The 11,351-nt window shown below is 36.0% G+C and overlaps 2 protein-coding genes across 4 annotated transcripts; both read left to right on the top strand.

The window, feature by feature from the left end:
• Positions 1-3,802: 3,802 nt before the first annotated feature.
• LOC132188712 (transcription factor bHLH10-like) lies at positions 3,803-5,692 on the top strand. 2 transcript variants are annotated; one of them, XM_088517903.1, is made up of 4 exons: positions 3,803-3,965; positions 4,206-4,750; positions 4,901-5,320; positions 5,591-5,692. In XM_088517903.1, the coding sequence occupies exons 1-4, from the start codon at positions 3,803-3,805 to the stop codon at positions 5,690-5,692; spliced, it is 1,230 nt and encodes a 409-aa protein (XP_088374029.1). The 2 variants fall into 2 exon arrangements, with proteins under 2 accessions (XP_088374029.1, XP_059459224.2); XM_059603241.2 differs by having other exon boundaries at positions 3,803-4,750.
• Positions 5,693-9,475: 3,783 nt separating this feature from the next.
• LOC132188635 (transcription factor bHLH10-like) lies at positions 9,476-11,311 on the top strand. Of its 2 annotated transcripts, XM_088517894.1 has the most exons (4): positions 9,476-9,632; positions 9,834-10,378; positions 10,520-10,936; positions 11,141-11,311. In XM_088517894.1, exons 1-4 carry the CDS (start codon positions 9,476-9,478, stop codon positions 11,243-11,245), a joined length of 1,224 nt encoding a protein of 407 aa, XP_088374020.1. In that variant the 3' UTR covers positions 11,246-11,311. The 2 variants fall into 2 exon arrangements, with proteins under 2 accessions (XP_088374020.1, XP_059459132.2); XM_059603149.2 differs by having other exon boundaries at positions 9,476-10,378.
• Positions 11,312-11,351: the final 40 nt, after the last annotated feature.

The following is an 11,351-nucleotide window of genomic DNA, read 5'->3' as shown; positions in this document are numbered from 1 at the left end:
AAATGCAGTGCCTCTTCAAACTGGTCAGCTTCTTGGCCAGTTTCTACAAACACCCTTTGTGGTGCCCTTTCTTGGTTTTTCAACCAAGATCCAGAGGACTATGCCATTTTTTGGCCTATTTCCTATTATTAGGATCACCCACTCTCTCTTCCTTTCGGATCAGGAGTAGGAAAGATCGTCTCATATAATTCATTTCCTTAATTGATTAGAACTAAAAAAAATAAAAAAATAAAAATAAAAAATAAAAACAAACAAACAAAAAGAAGAAGAAGATCATGAGGCTTAAAAAGGCCTGCTATGAACTCAAACTTTTAAAATTCATTTTCAATTTCTAATTTTTTTTTTTTTTTTTTTTAAATACAAATTAACTGCAGTTGAAGGTTTCTTTCTTCTTCTTCTTCTTCTTTTTTTTTTTTTCAATCTTTAATTCTTATTTGGAAACCCATGTACACAAACAGACACGTATGTCCAAATAAGATTTTTTTTTTTTTTTTTTTTTTTTTTTTTGGAATTTTGAGGCTGCTTTGGTTAATTTGTGCAAATTAAGTAATGAACAGTAGAGAGCCTCGTGAATTGATATATTATGGCATGCATCTCTGAGAATATAATTATTTTTGCTTATATAATTATCTCACAATATATATATTGATGTGACCGTTCTAACTAATCTTTAAATCAGTTTTTGTTTAAAAAATGACAATATATCTAAGGATTGGTTAGAACTACTACCTCAATAATAATTGTAGGATAAAAATGCGATATATATAGCATTTTTTTTTTCTTCTTGTTTTAATTTGTATTAAAAAAGAATAACGTTATATATTATACTTTTATTTTACCCCATTTTAATAGGCTGATATGGCGGCCGGTGTTATACGCTTAGTAGGATAATGGGAAGCTAATGGGTCATTTTATTTTATTTGATTATTTTGAGAGAGAGAGAGAGAGAGAGAGAAATCTGTCATTAAGTTAGCAAGAGAGTGCGGGAGTCTTTCTTGTATATTGGGTCAGAAGAAGCAATGTTGTGTCATTTCGTAAGTTAGCATAAAGGCTTGCTAGTTCATGTGTCCCATAAAGAAGGGACAAAAAGATCTTTGTGGTTAGCTATACGAAAGAGGCAGATATATAAGCCCCTGAAGAAGAACATGTACGTAGAATTTGATCTCCAAAAAAATTAAAAAAAAAATTAAAAAGTTAACTAAACGGAAGCACTACAAAAAACCATTGAATTACTGATGCGTCTACGGTACACGTTTTTGTGCCACATCACCAAAGGGTGACATAGCAGTTATTGACACGTTACTAAAGCCTTTAATAATGTGTCCATTTCAACACATCACCAAATGATGACGCTGCAAAAAATAGAACGTTACTAATTCAAAAATAATACTATTTTCCTGTATAATTTAGTTTATCCTTCTTGGGGCTATCAGCCGGGCATAGAAGTAAACGGACGAAGCCGTGGCAATTTGCAAAGGCACTAATTAAGGCAGCAATTCCTAACGGCTAGTAGTCTCCAACCCTCATAAAACTCTCTCCCTCTTGTTCTCTTTTCAAAATTGTTGTAACAAGTAAGAAAAAGATTGACCAAAAAAACCGAATAGAGTGGCTGCTTTAAGGAGGCAAACCTCCAATTCTAACGTTAGAGCACTAACAACTGTTTCTTTTTTATTATTTTTCTTAATTAAGTTTAGAAAATAAAACTATTTTTTGTTTCCTTATCCAAATATATTTCACAACATCTTCCCTTACATTTTCTTATGCCATTATAATATTATTATTTTTTTTGCAAAATACTAGTTTCATACCTACCCTCAAATTTTTTACAAAATCTTAACACAATCTCCGATAAAAAGCAAAAAGATAAAAGATGAGAGAAAAAAGAGAAATATTTATATTAAAATAATACGTAAAATGAAGCTTTTTTAGTTTCCTATATATTGGGTAGCACTGTAACATTCTTAATGTTTAGAGAAGCTACTGCAAGTGGCTTTTTGTGGGTTTATTTATTTATTTTATTTTCCCTATATATAGAAAAGGGAATGGGTTATAGATCGAATATATGTTGCTAGTGCTCTTAGCAACACTTTTATGTCCTTCTCATTTAATATACATTGGTGAATGCACTTAGGGAACGACCCAAGAATAAGAGCACTCACAAGTCACATCAGACTCTCTATATATATATGGTTCTCTTCCTTAAGTTTAAGAAAAATGTCAAAAAAATCATAAAAAGCCACCCATAGCAGACTCCCCATATCTAGCTCCTTTAGACATTAGGATTGCTACATGCAGTACAACCCAATATATATGGTTGCACTACACCATTAATTAAGAAAATTTTCAAAGTTGTTAAGCACATACTAAGGCATATTAACCGAATAAAGTCCAATGGGCCAACTTCACTTATATATAGGATGAGAATAAAGAGATTTCTCATGTGCTCAGCTAAAACTAAACAAATGACAAGACTAGTCCACCAAAAAGGGATAAATACGTACAAGGAGTGCTAACAATTCTTTTCTCATTTATGGCCATAAGCAAATCAAACCCGTTTTTTGCAATATTGTTATCTTTAGTGACGAAATTTTCGAATCCTTGAAAGAAAAAAAATGGTGGTTAATTATAATTTATAATAATTATAATGAAAAAAAAAAAAAGAAATCTTGGCCCTGCCTCCCAGGCCACCCTTCTTTTGGGGTGACCCTGCCGACATGCCTCTCTCTCTCTCTCTCATATACACATAATCAAGAGTGTTACAATAGAACTCTTTGCAAATGAAATCATGAAAGTAATCAAGCTACTTTTCTTTCTCGGACAAGAGCGTTAGGGGGTGGCATAACATAATGGATAAATCTCGGGGAAGTGATATTAGATATTATATTTTTATTTCATAATTGTTCTAATTATTATATATACTACGTGATTATTTTAATTAATATTTACTAAAAAGAAAAGAAAAGAAAAAAAAAAAAATATATATATATATATATATATATATATATATATCCATTGATATGATAATATAGAATTTACTCAATTTAGCCAATCAACTATGATCTTGCGAAAGAAGCAATTTTTGTAGCAAAAACCGCGAAGACCAAATTGAAGAAGTATGCGGTAGTTGTATGACAAAGTCACAAAGGCAAGGACTGGAGTAAATATATGCAGAGAAAGGAAAGGGAAAAACATATTATAATGATGGGACTCACTGTAAATCACGCGGGCCGAGAGTATCAGAATTCAGAATACGGAGATTATGAGTGGGCCCCAGTGACGGGGAATCTCAGTAACAACCTCCCCCACCCCTCCCTCCCTCCCTCCCTCTCCCTCATCTGATTAAAATTAAAGATAAATAATTCTTCTATATAAGTTTCTAGTTACGGTCCTTCCTCCTAACCCCTTCCCTCCCCTTTTACTTGTTCCATTGGCCTATCACAATAAATAATATGGGTGGAATTCCTGAGACACCTCAAACCCCTCTCTCTCTCTCTCTTGCTCTCTCGGCCATCGATCCCCTCAATCGGTGATTCCATGATCTGGGTTTTCCTTGTAGCCTCCTAGCTAATTTGTTGCATTTCCTCTCAAGTGATCTAGGTTTGTGCCCTAATCTTGTTCATCTAAAGGTTCAAGTGTTAATTATTTGTGAAGGCTCTTCAACCATTTTGTGTTTTATTAATGTTGTTCTTCAATGTTCATGTACTCATCATTCTTTTTTGTTTTTTGTGGGTGGATATTGCTTTTTAATTGATGCAGACAGAGACGCAGAAAGGCAGGAGACAAAAATCTCTCTGGTCCAAAAATGTATGAGACTGGTTGCTTTGATGCCATGACAGAAGGTACTGTTGTTACTGCAGCAGACGCAGCAATTTCAATTTCAGAGGACCGGTTTTCCCACACACTCCCAACCTGCAGCCACAACACCCACAACAGCTTTGAAGAGAATCTACGGCTCTCCATGGAAGAATTCTCCTACAACCACAACCACGCTCACCCTCCTACCCATGAAGATGCTGCAGCTGCAGCCACTGCCATGGGGATTGAGCTCCAACAGCAGCTGGCATTCAACATGGACGACTCCTACAACGCCACCAACCATAACAATACTCATCTCGTGGACAACTCTTACAGCGTCCACGAGATGCGAGATATGGATCGTTTTAACCATCACCACCACCACAACAACCATGAAGATCAACAACAACAGTTGCAGCAAATGGACATTCAAAACGGCCAGCAATGCTTCGATTACTCTTCGCTGCCAAACAGTCCGTACCCCCCAACACCAGACCTCCTCAATCTCTTCCACTTGCCCAGATCCATCTCCTTCGCAAACCCGACCCAGGAGACCGCAAATTATCAGAACCCCATAGTCTTTACGGGAGACGTTAATCCAACCGGGCCGGACCATGCCACCGCCGCATCCGTTTTGTACGACTCACTATTCCATTTAAACCTGCCTCCACAGCCTCCTATGTTCCGGGATTTGTTCCAGTCTCTACCCAATGGCTACGGCTTGCAAGTGCCAAGCTCAAGGAATAATGGTTCTCTGTTTGGCGCAGGAGGGGATGAGAGAGAGGGAAGTGGGGATGGGTTTGAAAATGGCGTACTAGAATTCAATACAGGCATGGCTTGTATTGGAAAAGGCAGGAATGGAGAAACCAAACACATTGCCACAGATCGCCAGAAAAGACAGCTCATGAACGACAAGTTCAATGCCTTGAGAAGCCTCGTCCCTAACCCTACCAAGGTATTTACAGTATCTCATTTCTTTGATTTTCTTCTGACATTATTGATCATTAATCCCTTTATGCTTACCACACTTTCTGCTTTTTTGGCTGTCTATGTTAATTTCTTCTGGGGGTGGGGCGCCGAATCAAAACTATACATATATGTGAAGACTGATAGGGCATCTGTGGTGGCCGATGCCATAAAATATATCAACGAGCTTCTGAGGACGGTAAATGAGCTGAAGTTGCTGGCAGAGAAAAAGAGATGCGGGCGAGAGAGGAGCAAGAGGCAAAAGACGGAAGCTGATGATGCCGCCGGGGATGTGGAGAGCTGCAACATGAAACCTCTGGGTCATGACCCTGATCAGTCCTACAACGGATCTTTAAGGAGTTCATGGCTTCAGAGGAAATCCAAAGAGACGGAGGTAGATGTTCGTATAATCGACGACGAGGTGACCATCAAACTCGTTCAGCGAAAGAATAATTGCTTGCTGTTTGTGTCGAAAGTGCTCGACGAGCTTCAGCTGGATCTCCACCATGTTGCTGGTGGCCACATTGGCGATTTCTACAGCTTCTTGTTCAACACCAAGGTAGCTACCCAGTAACCCATATATATATATATATATATAGAGAGAGAGAGAGAGAGAGAGAGAGAGAGAGAGAAAGAGAGAGAAGATAGTAGTGTACGTTTATGTATGAATTGTTAACTCACGGCTGAATTTCCTCTTAATCATGAGTCATAAGGCATAAACTATTATATTAAATACCTATTTATCTAAAAAATTTAAATGGATAAAAAATTATTGATTAAATTATTTAATTAATATTTTAACATTAATAAATTTTGCTTAATTTGGCAGATATATGAAGGTTCTTCTGTGTATGCGAGTTCTATAGCCAACAAGCTCATTGAGGTTTTGGACAGACAGTGTGCAGCCATTCCACCAACCAGCAGCTATTAGAGTATCCCAGCAGAGAATTAAGGAATTAATTGTGATCTTTTTGAGTTTTGATGTTGAGTATAATATTAGTGGATTCTAGTGGTAAAAGCAATAAAGCTGGTCATGGGATACAATTCATGTATACGTATTTCCAAGATTAATTTGAAGTTATGGTATGCTTGCTTGCTCCTTTTGTGTTAAATAGAAATCATATCAAATGTTTCAACTTTATTGTTATATATATATATATGCTGCTTCGGATGATGCTTACCTTCTTGATACTCAAACTTTTAAAATAAATAGGAACTTTTTTTTCTTTTTTTTTTTTTTTCATTCTCAATTTTTAATTATTATTTGGAAATCGATCTACACAAACAGACACGTTTGTCCATTTATATAAGAATAGTTTTTTTTTTTTTTTTTTTTTTTTTTTTCAAACAGGCCATATATATTGCCCTATTTAAAAGGGCATGTGTGGATAAATATTTTTTTTAAAAAAAAAAAATTAAGCGCTTTGGACGAGTAATGCTAAAAGGATGACTAAAAAAATCATCCTTAAGTTCTGTTAAATGTAAATTGAATTTTAAAATCACCATTAAAATTACAAATAAGTTGAAATTCAAATCAGAAAGTATGTTTGCTTGATGGGTAAGAATTCAAATGAATTAGGGAAGGCTTGTTTTATATATATATATATATATATATATATATATATATATATATATGAGAGAGAAAGAGATTATCAATTTATTTGTCTTTACTATTGCTTAAATAGGGCTTGGGAAGGGTGCAAAAAGAAAGAAAAAAAAAATTAAAAAAAAAATCCTAGCTCCAATGGTTCTCAAATTAGTTTCTACTTTGTAGTAAGCTCATAACTCCCCTGAAAATCCTATTAATTACAATTTACTCCATCATAAAATTGTAATTGTATTCTAATGATTTATTTAATTACAAAAGATCTTCCTTTTCTACTAATACTTGCAAATAATTCCTCCATGAAATATCCATAAAATAATAAAGGATTTTAATCTTACGTACTCTCGATCACCTTATTCAATTTACATCTTTTATCCTTTAGTCCCTGATTATACATTTTAGATTGGCATATGTGATCGATCATCCGTACGTCTTCCTCTCTTAATTAGATTAATTACTCGAATTTTGAAGCCTAGTTTTAGAGACACTGGTCAAAATCACATTACAAAAAAGAAAAGAAAATGAAGGACCAAAACCTTTATGTTAATGAAAATTAAACAACTAATTAATTAGGGTGATATATAAAACATCTTTTCCACCATGTCGCATTCTAGCTTTTCCATTCGTAGAGAGACTTCAGATGTGTAAAGAGAAAAGACAAAAGGGCAAAGTACTGGAGATATTTCTCTACCATTAACAGTACGAAAAAGAGACAAATTGTACTAATTAGCTTTATTTGGGTCAAATTTCCCTACTGATAAATGCTCGAGCATATTCTATAATTTGAAATTTTTTTATTTTTACATGTTCATACGTACACAATGAGAGAAAGAAGAGAGAAGAGAGGAAAAAAGAAGAAGAAGGAATTTCAATAATAATTAATAACAAAAGTGACAATTTTTGTCTGAATAATAACGGGCCTTAAGGAGGCCAGGAGCCAAACTCAAAAGGTTTGTTAATTTGCTTGGGTGCAAATGGCATAGATGTAATTTACAGGAACTCCTTCGGATTCACGCAATTTGTGGCTTACTCCAAAGAGTGTGTTTGTTTAGGTCGGAGCCGTACTTTTAACAAATTTATATATTGTTTCTAAGGAGTAGTTGAATCGGCTGAAACCACGCCTTATGAAGCAGAGGTTACTAGTTTAAATCACCTTCCCCATTTTCCTTCCCTTGCGTAGATATGTCAAAAAAGAAAAATTATAACTTATAAATTTGAAGTTCATAATCAGTAATAAAATTGGACATTTTATCTACAAAGACTATAACATATTAACTATAATGATTTGTTTTAATCATTCAAGTGGAAACTTCTAATTGATATGTTACTGCATTTAAAATGCATTGAACATGACCATAAGTGAATTTAATAGAATTAATTATCTAAGTTCATGCCAGGTATGTTAGTAAGTAGTTACGAAAATTAATTTGTAAGGAATATATTTCTTTGTTCAAATAGTACTATAGATATTCATATGATTAAAAGTGAGCAACCGTTCTTTGAAACCCTAAACAAAGTTGAGGAAAGTATTTTTGTTTGAGAGTACGTTTGAAAAAATAACAATTTTAAAAAATAAATAAATAAAACAGTGTTTTCAAATTGCAGAGAATTAATAAAGTGCAAATTTAAAAGTAGAACCACAACTTTATCAAACGCTAACTGCATTTTTATTAAATGTGTTTTGAAATCGCTACGTTTCAAACTGCATGTACACTTTGAAACCGTTAAACGAAACCCTTAAGCACATATGTTGGTTATAAATAAGAAAGACCAAAATGATCTTAAATCTGGTCCCCTAATTCAGTACCTTGTGTCACGCTAGCTGCTCTTCTTTGTAACCATCTATATGATTTTCGGGGTCCTCTTGCTACTAATTAATCTTAATTAGCCCAACCTCCCGCCCTTCTTTTGGGGGTGACCCTGCCGACATACCCCTCTCTCTCATATATATATATATATATATATATATATATATATATATATAATTTTTAAAGAAAAAAATAAATAAATTGCATTGATTATTATAAAAAAATGTGATATATAAAATTTACTCGATCACCAATGATTTTGGAAAGATGCAATTTTTACAGGAAAAACCGCGATGGGATGCAATTTTTACAGGAAAAACCGCGAAGACCAAATTATAATGATGGGGCTCAACAGCTCACTGCAATTCACGCGGACTGAATATCAGGTTTAGAATACGGAGATTATGAGTGGGCCCCAGTGACGGGGAATCTCAGTAACAACCTCCCTCATCCAATAAAAGATAAAATAATTCTTATATATATATATATATATATATATGTTTCATTATTTGTGGTTACGTTCCATCCTCCTGAGTCCTGATCACTTCAATGGTTGAGGTGTAAATACTGTACCCTTAATAGAAAATACATATTAAAGTTTGACATATTTGAAAATAATTTAATTTTTTTTTTCTCTTAACAAAATATCTCATTGACAAAATACTTATTAGCCAAACCATTGAAAAAACCACCGGAGTTTGATTAGTTTTGGATAAAATGAATGAAAAACTACATAAGAATGATTTAAATTAAAAGTAGGGTGTTTTCATGATTATTATATTTGGTATTTTTACATGATGTATCAAATTTTTGTTGAAAACGCTACACCCATATCGTATAGAAGGGACTCTCATGACAATAAATAAAATGATGGAACTTATATAATTTATAATATGGGTGGAATTCCAGAGAGTCTGAGACACCTCAACCTCTGTCTCTTTCTTTCTTGTTCTCTCGGCTATCCCCTCAATCGGTGATTCCATGATCTGGGTTTCCCTTGTGGGCTCCTAATTAGTTGCATTTCATCTCAAGTGATTGTTTGCTTCCCTTTCTTTCTAGGTTTGTGCCCTAATCTTGTTTATCTAAAGGTTTAAGTACTGTTAATTATTTGTGAAGGCTCTTCAACCATTTTGTGCTTTAATGTTGTTCTTCAATGTTCATGTACTCATTATTCTCCTCTTTTTTTTTTTTTTCTTTTTTTTCTTTTTTTGTGGGTGGATTTTGATTTTGCTTTTAATTGATGCAGAGTCGCAGACAGAGACCCAGAAAAGCAGGAGACAAAAATCTCTCTGGTCCAAAAATGTATGAGACTGGTTGCTTTGATGCCATGACAGAAGGTACAGTTGTTGCTGCAGCAGACGCAGCAATTTCAGAGGACGGATTTTCCCAGACACTCCCAACCTGCAGCCACAACACCCACAACAGCTTTGAAGAGAATCTCAGGCTCTCCATGGAAGAATTCTCCTACAACCACAACCATGCCAACGCTCCTACCCATGAAGACGCTGCAGCTGCAGCCACTGCCATGGGAATTGAATTCCAACAGCAGCTGGCATTCAACATGGACGACTCCTACAACGCCAACAACCATAACATTACTCATCTCGTAGACAACTCTTACAGCGTCCACGAGATGCGGGATATGGATCAACAACAACAGTTGCATCAAATGGACACTCAAAACGGCCAGCAATGCTTCGATTATTCTTCGCTACCAAACAGTCCGTACCCCCCAGCTCCAGACCTTCTCAATCTCTTCCACTTGCCCAGATCCATCCCCTTCTCAAACCCGACCCAGAAGACCGCAAATTATCAGAACCCCATGGTCTTTACGGGAGACGTTAATCCAACCGGGCCGGACCATTCCACGGGCGCATCTGTTTTGTACGACCCACTATTCCATTTAAACCTGCCTCCACAGCCTACTTTGTTCAGGGATTTGTACCAGTCTCTACCCAATGGCTACGGCTTGCCAGGCTCAAGGAATAATGCTTCTCTGTTTTGCGCAGGAGGGGATGAGAGAGAGGGAAGTGGGGATGGGAGACAGTTTGAAAATTGCGTACTGGAAATCACTAGAGACAAGGCTTGTATTGGAAAAGGCAAGAATGGGAAAACCAAACACATTGTCACAGAGCGCCAGAGGAGACAGCACTTGAACGACAGGTTCGAGGCCTTGAGGAGCCTCGTCCCTAACCCTACCAAGGTATTTACAGCATCTCATTTCTTTGTTTTTCTTCTGACATTATTCATCAATCCCTTTATGCCTACCATACTTTCTGCTTTTTTGGGTCTATGTTAATTTCTTCTGGGGTGGGGCGCCGAATCAAAAACTACACATACGAAGATTGATAGGGCATCTGTGGTGGGTGATGCCATAGAATATATCAAAGAGCTTCTGAGGACGGTAAATGAGCTGAAGTTGCTGGTGGAGAAAAAGAGATGCGGGCGAGAGAGGAGCAAGAGGCAGAAGACGGAAGCTGACGATGCGGCCGGGGATGTGGAGAGCTGCTACATGAAGCCTCTGGGTGACCCTGACCAGTCCTACAAGGGATCTTTGAGGAGCTCATGGCTTCAGAGGAAATCCAAAGAGACGGAGGTCGATGTTCGTATCATCGACGACGAGGTCACCATCAAACTCGTTCAGCGAAAGAATAATTGCTTGCTGTTTGTGTCTAAAGTGCTCGACGACCTTCAGCTGGATCTCCACCATATTGCTGGTGGCCACATTGGCGATTTCTACAGCTTCTTGTTCAACACCAAGGTAGTAACCCATATATATAGAGTGAGAGAGCACTACCAGCAGTGTTTATTTATGAATTGTTAAATCACGGCTTAATTCCCTCTTAATCATGAGTCGTAAGGCACAAAATATCATATTAAATCATCATTTATCTTAAAAGTTTAAATTAATAAAAAAATCATTAATTAATATTTTAACATAAATAGATTTTGCTTAATTTGGCAGATATATGAAGGCTCTTCTGTGTATGCGAGTTCTGTAGCCAACAAGCTCATTGAGGTTTTGGACAGACAGTGTGCAGCCAATATTCCACCTGCCAGTAGATATTAGAGTTGGAGAAAATGTGTCAGAGGCAATCATGGAATTAATTGTGATCTTTTTGAGTACTTTTAATGTTGAGTATAATAGTGGATTAATTCTAGTGGTATAAGCACTA

Source organism: Corylus avellana, chromosome 6 (assembly GCF_965113065.1).
Source record: "Corylus avellana chromosome 6, dhCorAvel1.hap1.2, whole genome shotgun sequence".
Taxonomy (NCBI): Eukaryota; Viridiplantae; Streptophyta; class Magnoliopsida; order Fagales; family Betulaceae; genus Corylus; species Corylus avellana.
This window is presented reverse-complemented; position numbering and strand designations above follow the sequence as displayed.

What these genes read in the sequence shown, in the direction of transcription:
- LOC132188712 (XM_059603241.2), top strand. Translation starts at nt 3,803, where the DNA reads ATGTATGAGACTGGTTGCTTTGATGCCATGACAGAAGGTACTGTTGTT. An exon ending in TCGTCCCTAACCCTACCAAG is followed by an intron (nt 4,751 to 4,900) that starts GTATTTACAGTA and finishes ATATATGTGAAG; the next exon opens with ACTGATAGGGCATCTGTGGT. An exon ending in GCTTCTTGTTCAACACCAAG is followed by an intron (nt 5,321 to 5,590) that starts GTAGCTACCCAG and finishes TTAATTTGGCAG; the next exon opens with ATATATGAAGGTTCTTCTGT.
- LOC132188635 (XM_059603149.2), top strand. Translation starts at nt 9,476, where the DNA reads ATGTATGAGACTGGTTGCTTTGATGCCATGACAGAAGGTACAGTTGTT. An exon ending in TCGTCCCTAACCCTACCAAG is followed by an intron (nt 10,379 to 10,519) that starts GTATTTACAGCA and finishes ACACATACGAAG; the next exon opens with ATTGATAGGGCATCTGTGGT. An exon ending in GCTTCTTGTTCAACACCAAG is followed by an intron (nt 10,937 to 11,140) that starts GTAGTAACCCAT and finishes TTAATTTGGCAG; the next exon opens with ATATATGAAGGCTCTTCTGT.